General features: G+C 36.7%; 1 protein-coding gene across 1 annotated transcript in view; it reads left to right on the top strand.

Moving 5' to 3' along the window:
- Positions 1-26,348, top strand: part of ITSN1 (intersectin 1) — a 138,159-nt gene that overhangs the window by 36,219 nt on the left and 75,592 nt on the right. Inside the window, exons 3-13 of the mRNA XM_067298961.1 lie at positions 625-717; positions 2,235-2,298; positions 10,013-10,173; positions 11,669-11,848; positions 12,482-12,575; positions 15,240-15,340; positions 16,887-16,950; positions 19,175-19,312; positions 20,265-20,380; positions 25,038-25,300; positions 26,130-26,279. Of these exons, the coding sequence (XP_067155062.1) occupies positions 625-717; positions 2,235-2,298; positions 10,013-10,173; positions 11,669-11,848; positions 12,482-12,575; positions 15,240-15,340; positions 16,887-16,950; positions 19,175-19,312; positions 20,265-20,380; positions 25,038-25,300; positions 26,130-26,279 (1,424 nt within the window). The remainder of the gene's footprint in view (positions 1-624; positions 718-2,234; positions 2,299-10,012; positions 10,174-11,668; positions 11,849-12,481; positions 12,576-15,239; positions 15,341-16,886; positions 16,951-19,174; positions 19,313-20,264; positions 20,381-25,037; positions 25,301-26,129; positions 26,280-26,348) is intronic.

The following is a 26,348-nucleotide window of genomic DNA, read 5'->3' as shown; positions in this document are numbered from 1 at the left end:
TGACTCAGATTTGTCATTCTCAGAATAATAACGAGCATGCTTTCCTGAACTGGGCTATCGTTGCCCATGAAAAACATTTACTATCTGTTTGCGTGTTCATGCTTTTTCTAGACAAATAAGTAGATCTTTACTTATGATAGTGTAAAAGCTATATAGTACACAACTGATGAGTTGAGGTATCTTTTCAGTTAAAGGAGCTTGACTGCATTTTGACTGTATGTGCTGTGGGAGGCAGTTGACCCCCTTAAATATCTAATGCAATAAAGTTTCTGCATTTTGTCCTCTGTTATGTGGCCATTGTCTTTTAATAGCCCTTTTGTAAGTTTGATTGCACTTTGAGTAGTTTAGCTGTAACATAAGATTCTGAGGAGCCAGATAGGTGAATAAGTGCTCAGCAGTCATCTTAGTTTGGTGATACCTAGGTCTAGTATGATCATAACTATTAACTGACTTTTTAAGGATTCGTGGAGTTTTCAGCTATAGACTTTGAATTAACGGCTTCTGTGTGTATTTAGTATATTGTTTTTATAGTCCTGTACGATATGACATATCATACTCAAATAAAAATAGTGGAGTATTTATATAACATTTCTTAATTTTATTTCTCCATTTTTTTTGAACTAGGCAACCTGGATATCTGGGCTATTACTGTGGAGGAGAGAGCTAAACATGATCAACAGTTCCATAGTCTGAAACCAACATCTGGATTTATCACTGGTAATTAAATAGTTTACATTTCCAATTTCATTTAAATAAATTAATTGTACAAATGTACAAAATCGAATGTACAGAATGGCCTGCTAGAAATTTGAGTGTAAGAATTTGAAAAAATCTATTTCATTTTATATCTCATCTTTCATATACCTTGCCACGTCAAACCCATCTTTTCTGATATCTTACTGTAAGGTATATCCCTGGTTTATGTCACTTGATTTTACTCTAAGTAGGATTAAAGTTGTATATGATTGTGGCTCTATAAAGCAGTTCTATTGTGTAGAGCTAGTTGATACTTATAAACTGCAGAATTAGAAGTCAGGACACAGAATCACCCTCATATCTGGTAGTGTTGTAGTGCTTTAATGTCCTCAGTGAAGTATGTTGCACTCTATTAGATTAGTCTGACAAAGAAGTCTGTTTAAATACAGATTTAACTGAAATCTGTTTCAGAAACTGTTTGTTTGTTGACTTCTTTAAAAAATCTAAATGGGAAAAATTGATTTAAGTTGTGGAAAGCAAGGCAGCAAGTAGGGGAATTGTACTGTTTCCACTGAATTTTCATTAAACACCACTAATTTGCTTTGAATTTAAAGGCAGTATGAGGTCTACTTTTGGGGGGCGACGGGAGGGGTGCATTTAATTCTCTTTAATGCTATCTAAACTCGATCCTTTCCCTACTCAATTGAAATGAAAGGTGTAGAAGTGTTTTACCTTCCTTGCTGTCTTCCCCATCAAGAGGATTTCCAGAGTGTGGAATCAGAACCAGATTCTTAACAGGCTCTTCACAGCCATACATGCCTTTAGGTGCACAATTAGATTGTTTCTGCTCCTGTTACATGATGGACGTGATACAAAATCTGCTGTAGCTCTCTGTGTAAGCTAGTATTGTTTTTATTGACCTTCTTTAATATTTAACGCTATTTCTAGTCTGCTTACAACTTTCCTTTAAGGGCCACAAGAATTCCAAGTGCCTAATCCTTTAGTAACTGCTTGGCTAGGCTTAGTCTGAATTCACAGTTGGAAAACAACTTTGAAATTTATTGTTGCTTTCTTTAATGGTGACTTGTTAGGTTCACATCAGGTTCACACAAAGATCACTTTATTTAATTTGTTCCAGTTAATTGGCATTGTACCTGCAAAAAAGCTAGGACGGAGTTTATATTGACGCATACTTTCTCTGGAAAAAAAAAAACTTGTTCTCACAAGGCATGTGATTCCTGCAAAGGGAGCCATTGATAAAGGTTAGGGAGTAGGAACCATGAGTTTCCCATTGTCCAAAGTGTTCGTGTTCAGTTGGCTTCATTGGAGATTTAAACAGTATGTGCATGTTGGAAGTATATTGTAGATTCTCAGGTGGCAAAATGAGTTTAAACCTTATACTCCGTTACATATGCTTAGCGTTAAGTATTTAAGCTTTTACTGTTGCTTCTGTTTTAGACATCTTGACTCATGATTTCCTCTTTCTTCTTACTGATATTTTTAGCTTTTTTTGAAATGATGTCCTGTTTATTTTATAGGTGATCAAGCTAGAAACTTTTTTTTTCAATCTGGGTTACCTCAGCCGGTGTTAGCACAGATATGGTGAGTATATGGAAGGGGGAAAAATTGCAGTTGTGTGAGCATGGAATTTACTGGAATAGACTTGTATACTAATTATATTTCACAATCTGGGGCTTAAAATCTTCATTTTATTCACATGCTTTCCAAAAGTCTACAAGGCAAATATGCTTTATGGCATGATATAGCTGAACTTTTAAGTTATTAGTTCAGTTATTGGACATAGCCATCCTTCCACAAAGCGGTGTTTTAAAGTTGGTGATTTGTATCGCTTGTTTCAGACTACCAGAATGCTTTCAACTTTGTTAAAAACAGCACTCATACAATCATTAGGCACAGTAATTAGTATTAAAAATCTTTCTACTGGGACAGCCTGCGTAAGACTTGCAAAATTTGTTATGAAAATATAAGACTAGTGTAGAATATTTACATTGTAGTTAGTGATACAGCTTGAAAGGGGATCAATTTTTACTATTTGTTGGTGAGCTTAGACAAACAAAAATCTGCATCATTGTATCTTACATATCACAAACATTTCTGGAATCTGCCAGTTTCTTCATGCAGGTCTGCAATTGTTTCTGTTCCAAATTATATGACACTTCAGGATTCAGAAGTGCTAACTTGCATAGATTGTTCAGAATATGCATTAACTGCATAACTACTAAAACTTTTTTTGGTGCTAGACAGAGTGAAATAGATTTATTATTTTTCTTTCTAGATTGGAAAAAGCAGCAGAGAGTGTATGTGGATGACTTTTGAGATATCTGTTAACTTTTCCTCTAATGTTAATTGTTAGAGAGAAAGAATAGTTTTTTGCAGGCATGACAACTTTGTGTTTTAGTAAGGGCTTCTAAAGGCAGAATCTTTCTCTGGCTGGAGCAAGAAGAGAGTTAATTTGCTGCTAGAAAACAATTGCTTTGGAAATACACATGCCTTAAAGAAGGGCTGGATTACATGGCTTTTGTTGAAATAGTTTATTTACTTTCAATTCTTTCTTTCTGGCTTACAAATATCAAATCTGGTCTGGTTATCTTATTTGCTGGAAGACTCATTGAAAGTTCAAATGTCCCTTTGGAACTTCTCTTGCCTCTTAATTAAAGAGCGAAAGAAGTTTTGTCTTAAACAAGACATCCTTTCTCTACGAATGTTCCCTAGGCATTAGTTTTAAATAGGTGTTAACAAAATTGAACAGTTGTAAATAGTCTGACTAAAAATCTCTTCCTCTCTGAATTATTCAGTTTTTCAGTCTCTTGAGAGGGAGAGAATCATTCCACTAGTTCTGTAGTTGTCATAGAGACAAGACCTGAACTTGCACATTTTTTTAAATAAAGCTGAACTAAAACTTATTCATGCTGCCTTTATAAATCATAAAAAAGCATGTAGACATCCCTCTCACTCTCACTGTCTGTCTCTCTTCCTTTTTGGATCACCTCTGAATTAAGAGAAGTAAATTAGATCAGCTTGTATATTTTCCCTGTTGGAATTAGAATAACCAAGTAAGAAAATAATCACATAGTGGTAGGAATAAGAGACCACTAAAACAAAACAAAATAACCCCCCAAACCCCTTTTCCCACAGCTCAAATGATTTAACTCTTGATGAATCAGTGAATGTTTGTATGCAACATACCACACATTACTGATGTCCCACAGAAACAATAAAAGTTAGACTGTTTAGTGGCAAGAAGTGCTTTGCAGCCTCCAAAGGTCATCACAATATGTTCCAGACTGCATTGAAAAATGTGAATCATTGTTTGCCCTAGTTTCCAGGGGTAGGATCTCTCAGTGGCACCCTTGCTTTGTGGATTTAATGGTTAATAGCCATATTCTAAACATCATCTGACTGTCTAAATCTTTAGTAACGTTGATATGGATCCATGAGTACTTTAACACACAGGGGAGTTCTGGAGTAGTAAGCCTAGAGTTTTTGTGGGAGAAAAGAGCTACATAAAGCTTGTTTCCTCTACTTTATTTCCTGAATAGATGGAAGTTTTTGATTATAGTGGAAGAGAAGGGGAGATGTAGCAGTCTTTAAGGAAGCAAAGTTATTTTCAGTTAGAGCATCTTAGGGAAGTCTTCAGGTTAAGTTTCTGATTCTGGAAATGCGGAAGTGTGCACGTGTGTGTTGGAATTGTTTTCCCATTCTTAATGAGTCTACTAATTTGAATACAGTTGCTTATATGAATCCATTTGCAAGACAGGAGCCTAATGTTTGTTCCAGGAAGGATAACCTATAGTATGTAGACAAGGCTATCCTAATACAAAGTTTCATCTGTTTTGTTGGCTGTGAAATTTCTTGTCTAGAAAAACACAACTGGGAAATGAATTGCAGGAAGATTGGGCAAATGAGTGGTTGGCCATACTGCTTTCAGAGTTCCCTGCGGAAAGAGCAAACCCTCTTTGAATTTCCAAATGTACTGTTCCATTAGTGAGAGAATTTGATATAGATAATTGAGCAGTTCATACTGTGTATAAGTATTATAGCTATCTTCTGTTTTATTTTTTAAGTAAAATTGAATCACTGTTTTTGCATCACAGAAAGAAGTTTTCACTAAAACGTGAAATGTTGGCTAGCTGAAATATCAGTAAAACATCTTCTGCCTAAGAGCTGCTTTGAAAATATTCTGCAGTTGATGTAACTTTTTTCTAAGGTCATATTCCAAAGAGAGTATTTTATTTTAATTTCTGCTATTAACCAAAGCTTACTTAGCATTTATGTTTCCTAAAAAACAGTTGCTCCATGTTTTTTTTATCATTCAGATTTCCTGTGTCCCTTCTACTCAGCATTCATTTAAGGAAAAAAAGGGGTTTTGGGACCTCAGTAGAGCAAATAGGTGGAATTATTATGGTCTAGCATGACAACTTACTGTTCTACCCTTTACAAGCTTTGTAGTCTGCCAAGCTGGTAATCTATTAAGAAGCCTCTAAATAGGCTTTGAATTGAGACTGCAATGGCTCAGAAGATAACCGTTTTTAAGTAGGCAATAATCTGGCTTTCTTCTAAAGCCCTCAAGAATGGTGGCCTCAAAAAGCATCTTCCATCTAGGCCCTGTCTGTCTGGGTTCAAATGGGAACTAAAATCAATGCCAGCTGTTTTCTGCATTTGAAGTTGCTTGTTTCTTCAGTAAAAATTAAAACTATTAATTGATTTACCCTTTTCTCACACATGCTTCCCTCACAACTTTCTTAAATTTGTGTAAAGTGTGGGAGGGAAAGGGTGGCAATGCTGTGAGTTTTAACTCTTTTACTATACATGAATTGATTAAGTGACTGACACTAAAGATCTGATTTTTCCTATTGTATCTGACTTTTATAATGCAATTTGGGACTGTATAATCTAATATGGGGATGTAAAGCTAAATAATTCCAGACTTTTGAACTGCAGTGTGGTGTCTGTGTTTTAACAACTCTGTTATTTTCAAGAGATGTTTTGAAGCCTAATAATAAGCTTATTTGAAGGGAAAAAAAAACACCTTGTATGCTCAATTTCTGCCTTTTACAGATGAAGTAATTACCAAGTTGTCTTTGTTCTCTGCAGAAGAGAGGAGAGAAGGAAGAGGGAAAAGATATCTGGGGGGAGAATTTTGTCAGAACTTGACATCTAGCATTACGATGCAGCCCCCTGCAATTATTCTCATTAGGAAACCCCTGTTACAAACACAGGCATGTTCTATGAAATATAATCAATGTTTAATCAATGTTTAATCCATTTACTGCTCTGCACTGGCTTCCGGCCAGGCCTTAACTGAAATAAATTAAAGGACATTACATTCTTTCAAATTTCATTAGAAACAGAACAGTGAAATTAGGTATTGTTTACTGTTGGCCACTTGCCACATTTAAGGTGATGTTTATTCAGAAGTAGTACTGTAATCTAATAGTGTGAGATGAGGTTCTTTAAAAATAATTAGAAATAGAAGTTTTCTTATTTATGCACTAAAGATTTTGACAGACAAAAGCTGATTTTTGTTAGCTTACTGTAAAAACATGTATAAATTCTGCAATGTATACATAATTTTTCTCGCTGAAATTTGTGCTGTCAATTTAAATAACAAAACTATTAATGTAGAGTAAATGAGTTGAACAGAAGGTCAGACATTAAATTAAAAGCTACTGGTGATTAAGTGGATAGGAGTTCAATGAAAGCAATGAGACTGGTGCACATCAAAGTTTCTTATTACTGGGCAATTATTATTTTCTTGTGTAGAATTCAAACACTTGCTGTGTTCTAGCAGTACACTCTCTTTAAGTAGTGTCTGGAGAACCAAGGTCACCTACAGTGTGATATTTACTCTTACTGCATTTTCATGGGCAAGCATTTAACAGTTTGAGGGATTCTGCCTCTGCTTTAGCGATAGGAAGCATTCAGTTTTAGAAATCAAAGTAGTTGCAGGTGTAGAAGCCACTTGAGTTGAACAAACAACACTATTATAAATGCATCTTGCCTAATTACTTTGCTTAAATGCAGAAATGCAAGGAACATAGCAACTATTTATTTGTTTGAGTTGACAGTGCCAGTTGGCCACGGTGGAGCTGACTGACTTCTCCGTATGGTGAGGAAGGAGTCTTTTCTTTGGGAAGACCACTGACTGTTTGGAAAGCAGTCAAAAATCTGCTGCAATATGTTTCTCCAGATCACATTCTCTGACTTTGTATGTACATCCTCAGGTGGCCAGCTATATAGGCCTGGCTTTTACTCTCCATTTCCACTGGGGATCTGAGAAAAGAATGGCTAAGCAAGCATTGGACTAAACCTTCATAAAAGCATCACATTTTCCCTGTTGGATATTTTTGATTTTTCTTCAGTTGCCTTTAAAAAGTGTGATATCTGTTTGTAAGTATCAAATAAATGAAGCTAACTATCTGCTCCCTGTTTCCATTGTTCTTAATACTCCATAATTTTTCTAATGAGGCTATCTTACCTCAGTATTTGTTTACTGTAGGTTGGTTTTCTTTCTAGTGCAAAACCCACGTAAGGGAGTACTTCAGAAAGGACAATTAGCCATTAAGTTTCTGAAATTCTAACACTTCAGGTGCCTTTTGCCTCATCGTATCTATGAATGTTTCAGACTTGTAAGACATGCAGCATAAATTTATTCTAAGTAAGACCATTAGAAATCTAACATGACTGTTTATAGATTGTGAATAATTACATTATTTGAAATACTTCTGTTTTAAAAAATAAAAAGTGTGAGGAACAAAATTAAAATTTACTGAGTAATACTGTTCTGTAAGCCTGAGTGATCATTTGGGACAGCAAAAATTATTCAGCGTGCTGTGGGAGCATTTCTATGCTACTGTTGTAAGAAGTATCTGCTCTGACTTTTTTTTTCTTGTCATAGTTAAACCATGAATTTCTTCAAAACAAATTTGGGCTTCTTACAGAAATTTTAAGCTGATATAAACATTTCTGATGTAGAAATATGTTAGAGATATGCAAACATGTATTTTTGAGGTTTATATCCATTTCATTGCATAGGAGGAAAAGATACACTCTGTATGGAGGCTTGTACCTAGTGTCTTGTTACATATATACCCCCCTGGACTGAAAGATTTGCTGGAATTTAGTAAACTTTCAGTATTTTTATGTCCAGAGAAAGCCGTGGCATGTCAGAATTAACAGAGCATGGATAATCTCAGTAACAAAATGTGAGAAGCCTAGATTGCCTTTAAAAACAAACAAACAAACAAAAAAAAAACCCAAAACCCAAACCCCTATTTTCCAGAAGTAACTATACCTCTCACTTCAAAAGATCCATTTTTATTAATAATTATTGAAATTTATCCTTGCTGTTGCTTGACACTCATAGGGGAGAGGCTCTTCTGCCTTCATTAGAGTTCTGTCATCTGTGCAAGTTGCTTCAGAGCATCTTGCATGTTAATTTAGCATGCCTATGCATCAGGAGGTACCAGCGTTATGCCTCCTCTCCATGGAGCAGTGGTCAGAAGCTGAGACTTGACATTTGGGGCATTCTGCCAGGGAGGGGAGGTACCTTTTGCAAAGGTATACTTCCCTTGGTCCAGGTTGGCCATGCTGATCTTCCCTCTTCCGTCTGCTTGTTGGACTACCAGGTAGGCAGTCTGACCGCTACAGTGGGATCTTTTTAACTGTCTGTTTGTCAAATGAACCACATCCTACTTGATCACGACTGAAACTTGAATCTAAATCACATTATACTGCCTGGTTTGACTACAAATTTCGGCCTCCAAAGACTGGACGGTAGTGGGATTAGAACAAAGTTTGAAGTTATTGAAGACTAGACAGTTTTCATCTGTAAATTAAACTGTTCTGTGATATGAAGCTTCGGAAAAAAACTACAAGTTCTCACAGCCAAAATCTGCTCTCCAAATGCATGTATGTAGCAATCCAATACCTTTCAGGGAGTGACATGATGCATGCTTTTTTTTCCTAACTGTAAGCCTTAGAGTATACAATCTTCTGACCAGGCTTTCTACTTCTCTAAATACTGCTGCCAGATTCACAGTAGTGTTACTTATCCTTGTGACATGGGAATTGGTAGAGTAAGACAGCTACGCTGCTGAAAATGTGATTTTAAGAATATTAGGAAGGGTTGAAGTGTCTCCATTTTGGGGAAATGCTGCTGGTAATCTAAACCAGGGGAAACTCTTAAGATGTATGGTTGACCTATGGCAGCCCCTGTTGAGATCTATCTCTTTGTTGATTTTCTTCAGGTTTTTCTGGCTGAGGCGGGAGGGTTGTCATCTTTTGAATGCTTTGCCACTGTATTTGCCTGACTGTATACTTGTTTAAAGTATCCATTCTAAATAACTGTCAATTGATTGCAGTACTCTTTGACAGCTTCTAACGTTTTTGCATGGAAGCTTTTCTTGGCAGGGACTTAGTCAGAAATAAACTTCTAGTTTAACTAGGCTGCCTGGCTCCTTTGTGTTGTCATGTCTGTGACATGTAAATGTATACATGAACTTAATGTATATTATTAAAATAGTACTGGAACGTGCATTTAATTCTTCAAGCGCATGCAAAGAAATAGGTATAATGCAAAAAAAAAAAAAAAAAAGCAGCTTACAACTGGTTACATTATTAATATGCATTTATTCTATTTTTTGGTTCCCAATTGCAGGAACATTCTTCCTGCTCCTCCTCCCCCACCAATACCATTCCCTGCTGAGCATGGTTTTCTTAAACAGTCTTCTTTTTGTTTCTTCATTTGATGTACTGTTAAGTCAGACTACTCTACATGAAAACCTATTCAAAATCTAGCCTCAATGTTTTATCCTTGAGTACTATTGTCTAACCGAAAACATATTTGTACACTTGCAGATATAATGGTATTTAGTACAGCGCACAAATTTAAAGAGCATTTTATTATAAGAGTAGCTAAAGTACAGATTTGCGGACTAACTCATTTGAATCCCTGTGGTGCTGTTTGTAATACCATGTAGTTTTATCTGTGTGATTTTTGCAAAGTTTTTGCACTACATTAATCCTTTCTTTGAGGTTGCTGTACTGTAATGCCTCTAAGAGGTGAAAAGTGACTTTAAAAAATATTAGTTAATCATCCCAGGAAAGAAATAAAGAAATTCTCAGGTTAAACAGTGTCTTGTTTGATGACCATTTTTAGCTTGGCATAATTGTTTTGAGTGGAAATTAATTAGTCTTGAATATACATGCCTGTGTATGTACAATTCTAGGTCAGTTCCTAAAGTTCTTAGTTAAGAATATAACTGTGAAAATGGCTTATTTGCTTATTTTGTAGGGCTCTAGCCGACATGAACAATGATGGGAAGATGGATCAGCTGGAGTTTTCAATAGCTATGAAACTTATCAAACTAAAACTACAAGGTTATCAGCTCCCATCTGCACTGCCTCCTGTCATGAAGCAACCGCCTATTGCTCTGCCTAGTACACCAGGGTTTGGTAAGCTCTTTGTTTTCCTCCTTGTTAGCTTGTATTGTAGCAACCTAAGTTTAATTTGATTTTCATTTGCAGTTTCTAGAAGAATTTGTCAAAAACAAATGCATCCACATAAATGCACATGCTCCAAAAGAAAATTCTCAATAAACTTTGCTTTTAGCGTCCAACCGTAGTGAATGACTTCAGCTTAAGTCCTGTTTGGCTCAGATCTTATACTGTTTCCCATATGTTCCAACCTACAAAGTGTCTGTGGGGAAAAAAGATGGTCCAGGCAGAAGGGCTGGTGCATTCCAAAGTGATGAAGCTTTATTTAAACTATCCTGTTGCTGTTCATCTCTACTTTGTACTAAGGGATCTCCAGTTTTGACAATAGTAACTATGGTTTTTCTGACTTTTTTACAAAGTAAGATAGTAATGCACCCCTCCACTTTTATTTTATGAGCAGAATTATGCTATTATTAGCTAGAACAAATACCACTTCAGTTATCATAGCTGACCTACTGCAAAGATCACCATATTTTCAAGAAAAGGAGTAGGTAAAATTGGATAGTAAGAGGATGCTGAAAATAACTAAATGAAGCCTTATATTTGGCATCTTGATGTTCCGTCGCACTCTATAGCAAGAGGTTCTTTACCTTTCTGTTTTAGTAGTTGCAGTGACTGAAGTTGATTAGTGCCTGAGAATCACCACTGTTGTTAAGAAAAGGGAATAGTACATTTGATAAACTGCATGCAATGCTATTGTTTGATCAGTTGTCTCTTTTTCAAGTTTTACAAACAGAGGTTTTATTTCTGACTGTAAGAAATCAGTGAAATTGAACAGAACAAATACTGGATTTAAGTGAGAAGTCATAATAAAGTCAGTTCCCCCTTACCCCCAACAAATTCAGCAAAATTCAGGATTTTCTTTTTTATCATTCACTGTAAACTTGATCTCGGCTGCTTGCACAGAGCCTCATTCTTCCCATTGGCATGACTAGACCTCCTTAACTTCCTGTTATCCATGCAACTGTGCTTACACCTAAAATACTTCATTACTGTGCTTTACCCTATTAGCTTTGCACTGTTTCATCCTGACAATAGGCTGCAAGCAGTTTTCCTGAAGCTTGTTCTTTTCAGCTGTGGCTAAATGTGGACTTTGGGCTCATTACTCACTGGAAGTTGACAGTGCTGCTCTTCATTCAGTTCAAGGCAAACAATTCTTTTCTTCAGCAAATGCTAATGGATTTTTTTTTGGTCAGTGTTACGTCCAGTGTGATCTTATATACATACGTTATAAAATGGTATGTTGTTCCCTCTACATTGTTTTGTCTTCCCCTGCCATGCTAATGGTGCAGCAGACTGTAAGACTTCATTAAAGGGATGTGTGGAAGTTTCCATTTCAGTTTGCTGTTTAATTCCATGTTTACTGATGGATTCCAGGCTGCAGTTAAACAAACCGTGCTATCCTACTAGGAGTCTCTCAGGTAGAAAAAATGTCTCCTTTTCTTGCTCATAGGTATTGGGGGCATTGCCAGCATGCCATCTCTTTCAGCTGTTGCCCCAGTACCCATGGCATCCATTCCAGTAGTAGGAATGTCTCCACCATTAGTATCTTCTGTTCCTGCGGCAGCAGTGCCCCCCTTGGCTAACGGAGCTCCTGCTGTTATACAACCTCTGCCTGCTTTCGCTCATCCTGGTAGGCTACCTACTGAGACTGTTTACTCTCTTGCTATTAACAAATTGTTTTGCCATTTTCTTTGGATCCAGAGAACAGTAGACATGGAATTAGCCATTTTAACTTACTCTAGAGAATGGCTTTGTGTAAGGACTGTATTTTGGATTAGCCCGATGTAATTTATTAGCAAACTTGTATAAAAGTTAAAAGAAACATGGACATATCACACTGTAACTGTCAGTCATCTTGAGCAAAATATTAGCCCTGTTGTAACAGAGTAATAAATCTTGCTTGCCCATAAACTGAAGCCTAGAAATTGATCCTCTCCCACCTATTTGTAAATATTGAAGTACTGCTATTTGTTGGGATAACTTTAAAATATTAGAATGCATATGAGTTTTAACATTAATCACAATACAATTTGACATCAACAATATTTACATAAAACTGCAAATGTAGAAAGGTATGAGAGAGATGCCCGTATGTTTTGACCTATTTTGTTAGACACTGTTATTTTATCTTAAGATTTTTAAAAGGGAAGCTATCGGAAGAACCATAATGCTTGTTTGTGATGTTGGGAACTAACTGAATGTTATTGAAAGTTTACAGTTTAAAATGCTAATACTGAAAAAATGTATATTGCCTTATTTACAGCCACATTGCCAAAGAGCTCTTCCTTTAGTAGATCTGGTCCAGGATCACAGTTAAACACAAAACTGCAAAAGGCACAATCATTTGATGTGGCTAGGTAAGTTGGTATGGAATGAACATATGTGTGCATCTAATTTCCCAGAGTTAACGAAACTGCCTTTCTTTAATAAAGTTGTTCTTTGAAATGTTATTTACTTGCAGAAATCAATTCCTGCTGAGATACTACTTCAAGATTTCATAGGATGTTCTGGTTTAACATGGAATGCTTCATGAGTAATGAATCGTTGAAATATAGTAATTAACTATTGCAGTGTGTGTTGACACTATTTGCAAACTCTCTAAAACTCAATTTTTAGAAAAGCATGTGCTTCTGTAAACATAATCTGGTTTATTTTATATTGTATGGGCACTCCTTCTGGCAGTGTGGAGATAAAAGGTAGTATTCTTAAAAATTAGCAACTCCAGGCTTATTTTTGAAAGTAATATATTTAATAATTCTCATATTTCAAATGCAGTCCACATAACTGTTTCTTTTATGTTCCTGAAGTTCTGCATTAAAAATTACCTAAAAGGCTTTTAGATTTACAAGGCCTAGGAAAATGTACAGTCAGATAAAATGTATTTTACTATGCTCTGAAGAAATTTATCTAAGAAAATAAAACTTTCTGTAGGAAGTAGGGTAGTAATTTTTCCAAAGCGTTCATTAATGAAAACTTTCTTACAGGTCTATGCTAAGGATTTTTTTACCAAGAAAGAAAAGGGTTGAGAAGTTATTCAGTCACCTATTCTAATTTATATTCTGCAGATTTTTCTTGTTCCTCTGTATTAGATAGTGGCACTGCTGATTAGTGGCAATGAGGATTTAAAAATCTTTCAAAACAAACAGTTTTGCTTCTGTTTGAAACCTAGTACTGTTAGGAACATAGCAGTGATGCTCTGATGTAATTCCCACAGGTAGAAATTATCCAGTCTGTCCGCAGTAACACTCAGTATCTATAATGAGTGATGTTCAAGAAGCGTCAGCCGAAACAGCTTCCAGATATTCCATAAGAGGGCTGTCATGGTTTTGGGGTTAACTATATCTCAGTCTTGCTGGTCACTTTTATTGCCCACAGTGGCCTGAACCCCACATGAGATGACTTCTTTTCTGAGGTGAAATTGCATGGTTCTCTGACTATGTTTGGGCCTGGGTTGGAGTTTCCTTAGCTCAACTATAATTTCTTCAGTAACTCCAAATTGTCTACCAGCACTGAAGGAGGTATTCCTTGATAGAGTGCTGATAATGCAATGATCTGGCATGCATCTTCAAGTAGTATTTTGGAGAAAACAGATAGCAAGGCAATTGATTTGCAGAGTTTATGGAACAGGAGGAAGAAGAGCTAAGTCTATTATACTTGAATTAGAACAAAGCTGAAGTCATGCTTTTTTCCAAGCTCAGATATTCTTTGAATTTGAAAAAGGATGAACTTCAAAATTCCAGCTGTGGTGCTTTTATCACTCTGTCTCACGAGTCATCAGTAACAAACTCTTGGTATACATGGTGTTTGGCAGACATGAGTCAACTATGTTGTCTTCCAGCATTTTTTCCTCCACAGCTACCAGTCAGGTATCCATGAAGAAGAGTTTCATTACTTACATACAATAAGTTTGTCTCACAGGTCAAGGCACATATATACATAACATAAAAAGTTGTGTGTGTGAAAATTCTGCATCTAGCAAAACTGGTGAGAAAGGAATTCATATAGCTAAAATTTGAATAAAAGTTTCTCATTTTCATTGTTCAAGATGAATATTTTTACTTTGTTCTCGTGAAAAAAAATCTTAAAACACAATACTTTGAAAGGAGTGGAAATAGAAGTATTAGCTGTTTTAGCTGTTGTAATGTGAAAACGGGATATAAGGTAAATTAGGTTATTCATGTAATCCTTTCAGCTCAACACTGAAAGGTCATACCATGCTATCTGCTTAGTGAACCAAGGAAAGGGGATTTGGTTGTGTTGGTCCAGTTCTTACTGTAATTTGGCACCCTATCACAAATGCCTATATAGTCTGTCTGTTTTTTGTGTTACACCTTCACAAAGAAGGACAAAGTTTGAATGTGCTTAAAGATGGTAAACCTTACTCACTGGTTTTCAGTATGAAGACTTGTCAGCCTTCAAGCATGGGAAAGCGTATCTACAAATAGCAGCACTCAACCTATTATGTGGATGAATTAGAACTGGTAATATTATATTTGTCAGTCGAGTGCCCTTCAGAGAAACTTTGATTGCTTTTAAGTGTTGTATTTTTTTGCACACATTTTCAGCATGCTTTACATTTTTGTTTTTCTTAATCAGCTTATGAATGGTTTGGCTAAGACAACCAGTTAAAGATAGGGTAAGATGAAATATTACTTCTGCTGACTACAGTGAGGCATTTCCTACTATATGTTTAGATAAAAGCTTTTAGTTCCTCTAACCTATTTGGGTTATTTAATTCTCTGCTAGTAAAGAAAAAAGCAAAACTCTTAGGCCTGTCATTCATCTTTACTGAGAGCCATCTTTCAAGACACTGAACCATGATAAATGTTTTCAAACAAGAAGTGTAAGGTGCTATGGTTTCAGGAAAAGAAGGGAATGACTGTTTAAAAAAAAAAAAGGGGGGGGGACAATTTCAGACATAAAATTCTGTGCAGCACTTCATCATGTTGTACCCATAGCTTCATGTGATAAAATGTAAAATTAGATATTTTCTCTCCTCCCTACCCCTTTTCTAATTCTAGTGTCTCCCCTGTGGCAGAATGGGCTGTACCTCAGTCATCAAGACTGAAATACAGACAGCTGTTCAATAGCCATGATAAAACAATGAGCGGACACTTAACAGGTATTGAAATTTTTTTTTTGTCCTTTTTAACTGTAAAAGGCTGATTAAAACAGCATTTAGAAAATAACTTGCTTTCGTAAGAGACTCTCACCTCCCTCTTTTTTGTTAGTCCATTTTTGTGTTAAAATTTTCCAACTGCTTCATGATCTTGTTTAGGAGCAAACAAATAGTCATTTATGAATGGCTGCCAATTTTTTTAAATAGGAAAGGATTGGGAGAGGGACCCTGCAGCCATCTAAAGGCTGTAGGGCTGGATTACCAAACACAATAGATATCTGAAATTTCTTGTAACTTGTTATGTTTTCATTCCTCCCTCACTCGTTCAGTTTTATTTTTTACCTTATTCACACAATTATTTTCGTTGACCTTTATTAACAAACAACAAAACTGAAAGCTTTCACAAAGTAGACTACAGGACAGATCTTTCTTTATAAAGAGAATGAGAGTGTTAACATAGTGAAATCTTTCAATTTTGTTTCCAGTTTTGCAGTTCTATGATTGAATACTGTTGGTACTAAAAATTAGTTGTAGGCAAGAGTCTACATATTCAAGAGGCACCGTCAACCAAATATGTAAAGAATAGGAACAACCCATGAGTAAAAACACACTGACACTTGATTCTACATAATTTCTTCTTCTCTCTCTCTCCACACCCCTCCCATCATTACATTATACGTTTGTGTTTCTCTCTCTACTGGAACTGTAAAATGGGTAGGCTATTGGATCCTGGGCTTCTGATCATAGACAGCGTCTGCTTTAAGGGGCTGGATTGTTTCTTTTTTTTATTTCTCATAAGACAAGGGCCTGACATATCTTTCACCCTGCTTTTATGGCCACACAGATTTCTCGAACATAGGAAAAAATTCTATGGGAAAATTTTCTTCCTCTCTTAATTGACAGCCTGCTATCCATATGATGGAATGCTCTGGGGTGAAAATGCTTCACTACCGGAAAATATGACTGTTCCAATAGCCAGGCCATCAGTGGGTTTTCCTTTTGGAAGGCTTATGACCTGTAGGTCTCCTTTTTGCTAGTGAGAACATATTTGCCTTGGGGTGGAACACTCATCGTAGTCGGGATCCTTTCCTCACCTTCTTTCCTTTATTTTTTTGGCCAAGTAAGTTGGCTGTGGGAAACGGATTCCTGGAAAGGATATACTGGGTTGTGTGAAATCTGCAGCCATTTACAATATTCAGCTCACCCACTGATAACAGTGCCTGCCTAGTTTGAAAAAGAAAATAGAATGGTATAGTGGCTTTGTTTTACTAGTTCTGGGATCATCTCTTTGCATTAGATAGTTTTGTTTTGTTTTGTTTTTTTCCTTTGAGTGAATGTTGTGGAGGAGGGAAGGATTACTTAATTTCTTTTAGTATGTTCCTCTTGGGTGGGCTTAGGGATAGCAGTATGTATAGTCTGCTCATGCAGAAAACTCATCGCTTCAGTATTACATATTTAAAACTAAACTCCGCTTGTGGAATAACTATTTGGTAAAGCATGAGAAGAAAGAAATTTCTTGTGTTTGTTAACCCTTGTTCTAATTTGCTAGGTCCACAAGCAAGAACTATCCTTATGCAATCAAGTTTACCCCAGGCTCAGTTGGCTACAATATGGTAAAAATAAATCTATTGATTTCTACCAAACTACAAGCTGTACTTACACCTCTATACTGCATACTGTGTTTTTTCTTTCTTTTCCCTCTCCCTCCACTGATAAATCATTATGCTTTGCTGTTTTTAATGCATAGCTTTATAAAACAAAACCTGCAGTCTTGTCCATATATTGATATTACTCTAGTCCACAAAAAAGAGTATCTTTTGTTATGCACATAGATGGTTTTTATGTTGGATTTTAATTATAGGTTTTTTAGACAGACCGAATATTCAGCCTTCTCCCTCTTCTGCCTCCCCTGGCATACGTGCTACAGCAGTAGTACAAGTTATGTGTGTGCACAGGTAGTACAAAAAGGAAACAATGCAGAACCACACTTTCTTTGGGGCTTGTCTGCCTCCTGTACTGATTATATGTGAATTTCTAAGGGCTTATTTCCAAGGGGCTGGAGTTATGTCCTTTAAATCATCGATTTTAAAAGGCAGATTTGTCTTGGCTTCTCATTTCCTTTCCAAGTTCTTGTTTGCCGAAGTTTGTTGTGTTCTTTTATCATGATGTGGATTGGCCTCTCTCCTTCGTACTTTGGAAGCTTATACCTTCTCTGTACTGTGTAGTGTTTCTACTTTATTATTGTGGTAGTATTTAGTTACTGTTGGTTTATGGTTACCTTTGATGGCTTCTCAAATGGCCTTCATACCACTTTTGTATATTTTTAATTTCCAGGTTCCCCATGCAAATTATTTCTAATTAACTTCTCTACTTCATAAGTATTTACTTGAAAACCATTGGCAGCTCACTAACCCATCTGACTTTTGTTGTGTGAGGCTGTCAGTTGTGTTGTAGCTCTAATCTAGTGGTTCAATTGCACTTGTTTTCTTTGCTAAACAGTAATGTTTTTCTTAGCTCTTCAAAAGCACTGTCTCCTTCTCTGTTTCCTAGCAAAGCTACTATAAGGAAAAAATAGCAACCCAATCATCCAGCAGATGATCAGCCAAAAAATACTGTGCTTGCTCCCAGTGCTTCAACTAGGTTGTGTGGGCAGGGGAATGACGTTAGCATACTCCAGTTCTAAACATAACTGTTTTGATTTTTGACACTCAAAACTGCCAACTCTACTGTAATAAGGAATGGATTTTACAGCTTCTGTTGGCCTGAATATTGGTCCTTTTCTTGATTCTTAATCATGGCAGTGGGACCACTGTACCTGTTCTCTGGGGCAAGACTTGGTCTGTATTGGGGGCAGACTCACTGACTCACTAATAGGCACATAAGGTAAAGCATAGATGTACAGCATGTCAGCTAATCTGTAGCAGCTGTTTCAGTATTTCCCTGATAAAGATGTTGTACTCGAACAGTTAGGGTAGCTGATCAACTCTATGCTTGCATTCTGGCTTTTTGTTCTGGTAGCTTGTTCCTGTTCTCCAACCCGCAGAGCAGTATCACAAGCATGGATCAAATGGGGCTATAACAGTCTTCCAAGTTTAAAGGTACAGAGTCCTGGACCTTTGAGACATCAAAAGAATATCTCAGTTGTTCACAGTAGATTTCCACAGTATTGTGGAAGGTTTTCCTGTATTACTGGAGTCAGCAGCATCTTAGGGAACAAAGCTGATGCTTACACTGTTAAATTTTGTGTAGTACCACCTTAATATGAATAAAAGCATTTCATGCCTCTGTCAGGTTTAGGCCATCTGGAGACCTTACTGCATCATTTTTATATGTGTGTAATGCTAAATTGTTTTTGTGCCTTGTCAGGACTAGAACATTAGTGGCTTTGATTTTAATGCAAATGTGTATTCTGCAATGTGAGATAGGAGCCTCCAGGGAAGCAGGAGGCCAAATCAAAAATTTCTACAGAACATTTGAGCTGATCCTTTTTTTGAATGATACTGCGTAGCAGATGTTCGTGAGATGTGCAAGAAAATTCCACTGGTTAACTTTACTTACACAGCTTATGATACAGGCAGTACACAAAGAACAAGCAAAGTAGAAGCCATGACTGAAATGATATTGTCAAGGATGTATGCTATAGCAGATGCACACGCAGGAATGTGGGAAATGGAATGATGCATTTTGTTACTGCGTCCTAAATTTATTTTAAAGAAACAAAGTAGTATAAGAAAATCAGTGAAAACAATGAATTAATTTGGAACTGAATATGTCAAAACTGTGCTTTCTAACAGTGATTTTTAATCTTTACTTACTTTGCATCTTTCCTTTAAAAAGGAATCTTTCAGATATTGATCAAGATGGAAAACTTACAGCAGAAGAGTTTATTCTGGCTATGCACTTAATTGATGTAGCTATGTCTGGTCAGCCATTGCCACCTGTGCTGCCTCCAGAGTATATTCCACCTTCATTTAGGTAAATGGTTATGATTCTGTAATCTCATTCCTAATTCTTTGTTTCATTTGGGAAACCTCTGACCTGTCCTGTGAATGTAAAGAACAAAAGGTTGAAAAATACCTCTCCTTATCTTTGTATTGCATAGGTGTCACAGAATGCTTCTAGTTGGGAAGATGCTTGTTTAGCTTTTGGTTTTCTTAAAAATACTGGATACTGGAAATAGCTCTGTCACAAGAAGTCCTTGTAAGAATACAGTTCTTGTCAATGTTTTATGCTACCACACCTTCTGAAAACTTTGTCTGGCAATGAGAATTTAAAGGGTTTTAATTCAGACTTATCCTTCTGTACAGCAAATGAGTTGTATTAGAATTCAAAATACCCTGAATTTGCACTGTAGGAAATTCTGATTTTTTTTTTTATATACAATTGTATCTGTGAATCATAGTACTGAGTCATTACTTCTGTTTCTCCATTTCACTTTTTTGTGGAGGAACGGGTGGGAAGACAGGAACAGCAATGGAGACAAACCTTTGCATACAATCATAGCTTCATGTTCTTTGAATATACTCCTGAAGATGACAATTTTTTGTTTATTCCATGTGGTGTCTTGTTTTTAGCTTAACTAGTGAACTCTTTCTCTCCCTTTGCAACTTTTGCTGTTGTCTAAGTCACCATTTTCCAAACTCCAGGCTGGCCATAAATTAAAGGTCTTGGAGACAGAGTGAACACATCAGTCAGCTGCATGGTGCTATGAACTTTGAACTGGGTTGCTGAGGACATGAGAGTGTGCTCTCTGGAGTGGACTGTTATCTTAGTTGAAATGGCAGAGTGAAGTGCTAAGGGGAACACTGAGGGAAATGATTAAACATTACATCATTGTATTTAATTTATGATTTCATCACTAAATCATAAGTAAATCTGGCAAGCATAGGTGCTTTTAAGCAGCTTGGAATTATCCTTCTATTGACAGAAGAGTACGCTCTGGTAGTGGCATATCAGCTGTAAGTTCAGTATCTGTAGACCAAAGGTTACCAGAAGAACCAGCTTTAGAAGAAGAACAGCAGCAACTGGAAAAGAAATTGCCAGGTGAGCAAGCAGAAATGGGGATGTATTGTGTGCTGTTATCAGAGAGGCATTATCATCAGGTTATATGCTGTGCAGGAATGATGTTGTATTAAGGAATGTTTTCTTTTCAGATCACTGTGACATGTCAGAGTCATAACCAAGACACTGCTTGGTCCAGCTAATTCTTGACTGTTGACATGATGCTTTTGGCTAATGACAGTCGAGATATGAACGGCTTTCAGGCTACTTTTCTTATGTACTCTTAACTAAAACAGTCCTATTATAAGACTACAACAAAAACTTTTTACCACCCCCCATCTCCTAACTTAGGTGGAGTATAGTTTGGCTTACATACAAGATCACAGCATGCATACAAAGGCCTGTATTATTGCAGTCTGTGTACCAGTATGCTCTTTTTATACAAGCTATGTCAGCTCTGCTTTAAAAAAAAAAAAAAAGTGTAAGGCCTCCTAGATGCTAAATGGCAACCTAGCGAAAAATTTATCATCAATGACTCCATCCTCAGCTGTCACAATAGGAAAGAATAATAAGACCTAGCAGCAATCTGAGACAAACCTTTGGTTCTTAGAGCGTGTTTCTAGTTCTATTAGAGAAACAAACCAGGTTTTATTCTGTCTCAGGACACTGAAACTGCCACTCATTGCTCATCTGCCCAGAAATTTTACTGGTGGTGTTTCTCTCTCTTTGGCACCGGACAGATGGGGGCAGGAATAGCAGGCCTGTGCACTATGCTCACCTGAATATATTTCATTTGCAGTATGTAAAGGCATTGCTAACGTTGGAGTTGAAAAAGTTCTGTAATTCTCAAAGTCCGAACTACTTGTGACCAGAACAAAATTGAGCATGTGGGTTATAGCCAGACCCTACTATATCTTGCCAGAATTGCAACAAAATGTTGAGATCATGGAGTACATTTGAAGTGGTATTAAATTGCTCTTAAAGTGTTCTAGCGTGTGTCAAAGTTAATGCATTAATGCTTAACTCTATCAAACTTTTGTTTATTAAAGATTCAATGTTTTAAATAGAATATTTTATTTATATAAATAAATATAAGATATTTAATATTAAATATCTTAAGCACTGCTGTAGTGGATCAAACCAAAGTTCATTTTGCTTTGCATGTGGTTTTCAATAATGGCTGGTAGCAGATGTTTTCTTCATCCTTTGAACTTCTATTAATCTGCAAGACAGACACCTCCAAGCCAGAGGCTCTATCCACACTGAAATTTGGGTTTAATTACTAGTGGACCAACCTCCATGAATTTTTCGAGTTGTTTAGAACCTATTTGACCCTGTGCCTGTCCATTTCAAATGGAAAGTATTTCTGTTTGTTTTTAAAACTACTGTAAGGTAACACTTAGGTTGTACCTTAAAGTCATATTAAGAGGAAAGATAATTAATCATTCCCATTTTACCTTTTGAGCACTACTAGTGATTTTAGAAAGCTAAGTGATACTTCTCCTAATTCATATTCTATTCTGTTTTTTTTTCTCAAGTGGAATAGGGCTATTTAGAAGCTTGAGTTGTAGAGGGTTTGTTTTATTTGTTTTGTTCTGAGTCTGTATTTCCTCCCCCCCACCCCCCCCAATCTTTCCTGTTAGGAAATTTCCTTACATTTCTGATCATCCACTGTTCTCTGTATGGTGTTCAGTTTTGCTCTATTTTATTATGAAATAAGGTGACCAGAATCTTGCACAGTGGAAGATGTGGCAACGTGATGGATTTATACAATAGCATAATAATGCTTTTATTCTAAAATCCTACCATTGCTTTGCCCCTTTGATCACAGCTTAGATTTGAGCTGATGTTTCAGTAGACTATCTACAGTAATGCCAACATCCTTCCACAATAATAACCATTTTAAAACTCATGACTCTGTGTATAGTTAGGATTACTATTTATTCCCTGTATGCACTACTTTGTAATCATTAATATTTGAATTTCCTCTGCTGCTTCATTGCCAGATCACTTAGTTTTGAGATTCTTATAAAGGTCTTCCCAGTCAGCTTTTTGTTTTAAAACCTTGGCTATCTGGTATCATCTCCAGACATTACTTTCCACCCTATTCCAGACCATTGTTGAGTATGTTGAACAGCATAATTGCTGTAGAGATCTTTGATGGAAGTTACTGAGAATCTTTCTAGCATTGTGAAAATTGGTAATTTATTTCACCCCTTAATTCCAATTTTTTAACAGTTTATTAATTCCCCAAGGACCTCTGTCTCTCCCTGTATCAGTTTATTCAGGGGGCTCTTGAATCTGTGTGTGAGCAATTCAGATATGACTCTTGCCTTTGGTTTATATTTTATCACTAACTTCTGCTGGCAGTCTGCTGGGTAATTCCTGGCTGCAGGAGGGAGTGAGATTGCAGCGGCTGCTAAAGTGGACCTTGCTAAGGGGCATCTGCATGTTCTGCCCAGTCTTGTCTGGCAATGAAATGTTTGGTCACAGGTGAGATATCACACTCCTGTGTAAGCTGTTTGAGGCACCATGTCTTGTGTTTCTGGAATTTGAGGATTTTGGTATGCAATTTGTAGTGTCAGGAAGGCTCACCACTGCCTTGGCTTAGTTTCTTTAACAGACTTTGAAAACACCCGAGTATTGTTCTGTTGACCCGATCTTTATCAACCTGCTTATTGATAGAAAAGGCGTAGGAGGAGAGCCCAGCTCTGTTTTAGGCTTGAGAGGCAGCTCTTTTATCTATGGGTTTTTCCACATTGTATCGTATTTAGTCATGTATACTTATTGGCAAGAATTCTCTGCTGCTTTCCCCAGTAGGGGAGTAGACTAACTGGTCTGTAGCTTCCAGGATCATTGTTCTGTCTTTTCTTAAAGACTGGTGTTGCATTTGTCATTTTCTAGTCTTACAACACTGATTAAAGGATGAATTGCATTGCACAGCTAGTAGTTCATGAATTTTGTATTTGAGCTATGGATTAGCATTGTCTGGATTTGACAACTTGTTACTCTTCAGTTTATTGGTTTTGATTATGCTTTTGTTCTAAAGCCATTTCTGTTCCCAGTTTGAGAAGAACTAGAATGTATAAACCTTTCACTATATCTAATGTATAGATTTTCCACTATAAAGATCTCTCATAGAGTGAATGAATGAATCCTTCTTCATTGGTTCTACTAAATCTAGCTGGATTTTTTTTTTGAGGCATCTGAAAGTTTTTATTGTTGGCTTTTATGAGTTTTTAGCAGCTTTCCCTTAGATAAATCAACACAGGCCAGTAATTATGTATTTCATTTAATTTGGTAGAATTTGTTCTCTTCAATTTTTGTACTTTGGATACACTTTGTTTTCTTACCTCTAATAGCTATCTTGATTTTGCTGAGTAACCACCCTCGCTTGTTGGGCAGTCCTCTTAGAGCTTGGTGCTGCTTCTTGGTGATACGTGTTTTATCTGAGCCTTCAATAAGATATCTTAAGCAATGTCAATGCTGCTTGTCAGCATTTTGCCCTTCTGAGTATTCCTTTTAACTGACTTGCTTTATTTACACACATTTTTCTTTTTCTTTATTTTATTTTTTCTCTTTTACCCACTTTCTTAGATCAATAGATATTATAATCATATTCTCTATCAGAATATTCTTTGAACCCAGTGCCTAATTTGAGTGAAACCCGACAGAGTCAAAGACCTCAAAGAGATTAAATTTCTTCAAGTTTCATGAAATTTGGTGGTTGGATATAGGGAAGAAGCCCAAATTTAGGAAAAGATGAGGAGAATTCAGCTGGTTCAGCAGATGTCAGGTCAACGTGTCAAACAACTGGTGCATACACCCTTCAAAGTAAACATGTGCTATCTCTTTGATAGTTAGTACATCTCTTTGAGATAGCATATCTCTTTGATCTGCATGCCAAAACTAAAAATGTTGGACATGAGAGGAGAGAAATATAGAATATGGGTGGTGGAAATGGGACATAGAGGATATAAAAAGAAAAAGAAGGTGATGCGGAGGGAATGATTTTGGGGAACTGGAGGAACTGTAAGGGAGGGGCCTGGGAACATGGATCAAGGGAAGGACAATCTGTGACATTGCAGAGGGATGTCAGGGACCCAGTGCTGGGGGAAGAGCTGACAGAAGGTGCGAACCTGCGGGAATCCAGTGTTCAGGAGTTCTGCTGCACCAGAACTTAAGTTAGCCATTCCTTTTCTTGGCAGTAGTGAGTAATCTTATGAAAATATAAAGTTTAAATACATTCTGGTCACGTGCGTTTGCTTTCTGATAATATCTTCAGCCGAATTCTGTGCATTACTTGTGGCATCTAAAATCGAGATGTTGGTTCTTATACTCTTGTTATCACCAAATGTATGGTGGAACTCCACACCCTTTGTCCACATGCAGGATTTGATTGTCTGAATTATACCCACCTTGCTGGGCTTTGTGGAGGAACTTAGGAGCCTGAGGAACTGGACCTGAAATTCCTGCCTTAGTTTCCTAAGGATATGGGTTTAAAGGGAGCTACAGTATAAGTGCTAATGACAAAAACCTGGAACTACCCATAGAGCTACATTATTAGTAGTTGAGAACAGCTTGTAATACTGTTGGAAGATTGTTTCACTTTGCAGACAATTTTGATTTAGTGTTCATGGATCTTTAAGTCAGTAGCAAAGTTTAATTCTCCTTTGCCATGTGTTTCCATGCATTAAAGTCACATTTGAAGATAAAAAACGTGAGAACTTTGAACGTGGCAATCTAGAACTTGAAAAACGGAGGCAGGCTCTCCTGGAACAGCAACGCAAAGAACAAGAGCGCCTAGCACAGCTGGAACGGGCAGAGCAGGAAAGGAAAGAACGTGAGCGACAGGAGCAGGAACGTAAAAGACAACTGGAACTAGAGAAACAATTGGAAAAACAACGGGAATTGGAACGGCAGAGAGAAGAGGAAAGGAGGAAAGAAATAGAAAGACGAGAGGTAACCATATGTAAGGAAGGTGGTTGTGTATGGAAAGCAGATATATTTGATTAGAACAAAATAGAAAGTATACATGAAATATTTTGCCATCTTTATTTTTAGTAAGCAAGCATTTAAAGAATGAACTTAAATTTCTGGTATTTTGAAGGTAAGGAAATAATTGGCCATCTCTTCCTGCACTTCTCATGCAAAATGAATGAATCAGGCATTTAGATCCAGGAAAAGTGCTCCTAACCTCCAGCTTTTTTAAAATGAATTAATAATTCTTTTTTTTTTTCCAATGTAAAGAGATGCTTGAATGAATGATGAAAAACTTCTGGGCGTTGGTGACATTCATGCTTTTCCTGTGATCAGTTAATTCCTTAAAGAAAACAGATATTGGTTAATTTAACAAAAGCTATTACGTTCTCACATTGCCAATTAATGATGCATTCAGTGCAGTAGCATTTGACTGTTCTTTGCAAAGCTGCAGAATGCCTGATGTTGGAGGAAGATTTGATGCTGTCCTGGAGAGTCCTTGAAGTCTTAATATGAAATTTTTTTAAATAAGAAAATTGAATCTTGGGAAACTTGTTAAAATGGAAGAATATTATGGTTGATCACATATCAGCTAGAGAGTGAAGCCCCATTTCACCAGTGCTTTCAAATAAGGATTTGAGCAATTCGATAATTCCTCTGCTTATGTGTAGGTACATACTTAGACCACAGTTTAGCAGTGTATGTATAATGTTTTAACTGCACATTGGAATATTAGTGATTAGAATAGTTTCTCAAAATGGATCTTGCATATATTTTTTCTTTCTTTCTTTCTTTTGGTTAAATGCTAAAGGCTGCAAAAAGGGAACTTGAAAGGCAAAGACAACTTGAGTGGGAACGTAATCGTCGGCAAGAATTACTAAATCAAAGAAACAAAGAGCAAGAGGACATAGTTGTTCTGAAGGCAAAGAAGAAGACCTTAGAATTTGAGCTGGAGGCTCTAGTAAGTGATTGCATTGCAGATGAAACACATGAGCACGGTAATGAGTGTGATATAATCATGTATGCTTTC

The sequence above is a fragment of the Apteryx mantelli genome, chromosome 1 (assembly GCF_036417845.1).
Source record: "Apteryx mantelli isolate bAptMan1 chromosome 1, bAptMan1.hap1, whole genome shotgun sequence".
Classification (NCBI taxonomy): domain Eukaryota; kingdom Metazoa; phylum Chordata; class Aves; order Apterygiformes; family Apterygidae; genus Apteryx; species Apteryx mantelli.
Note: the sequence above shows the minus strand (reverse complement) of the source record. Positions and strands in the feature narration are given on the sequence as shown.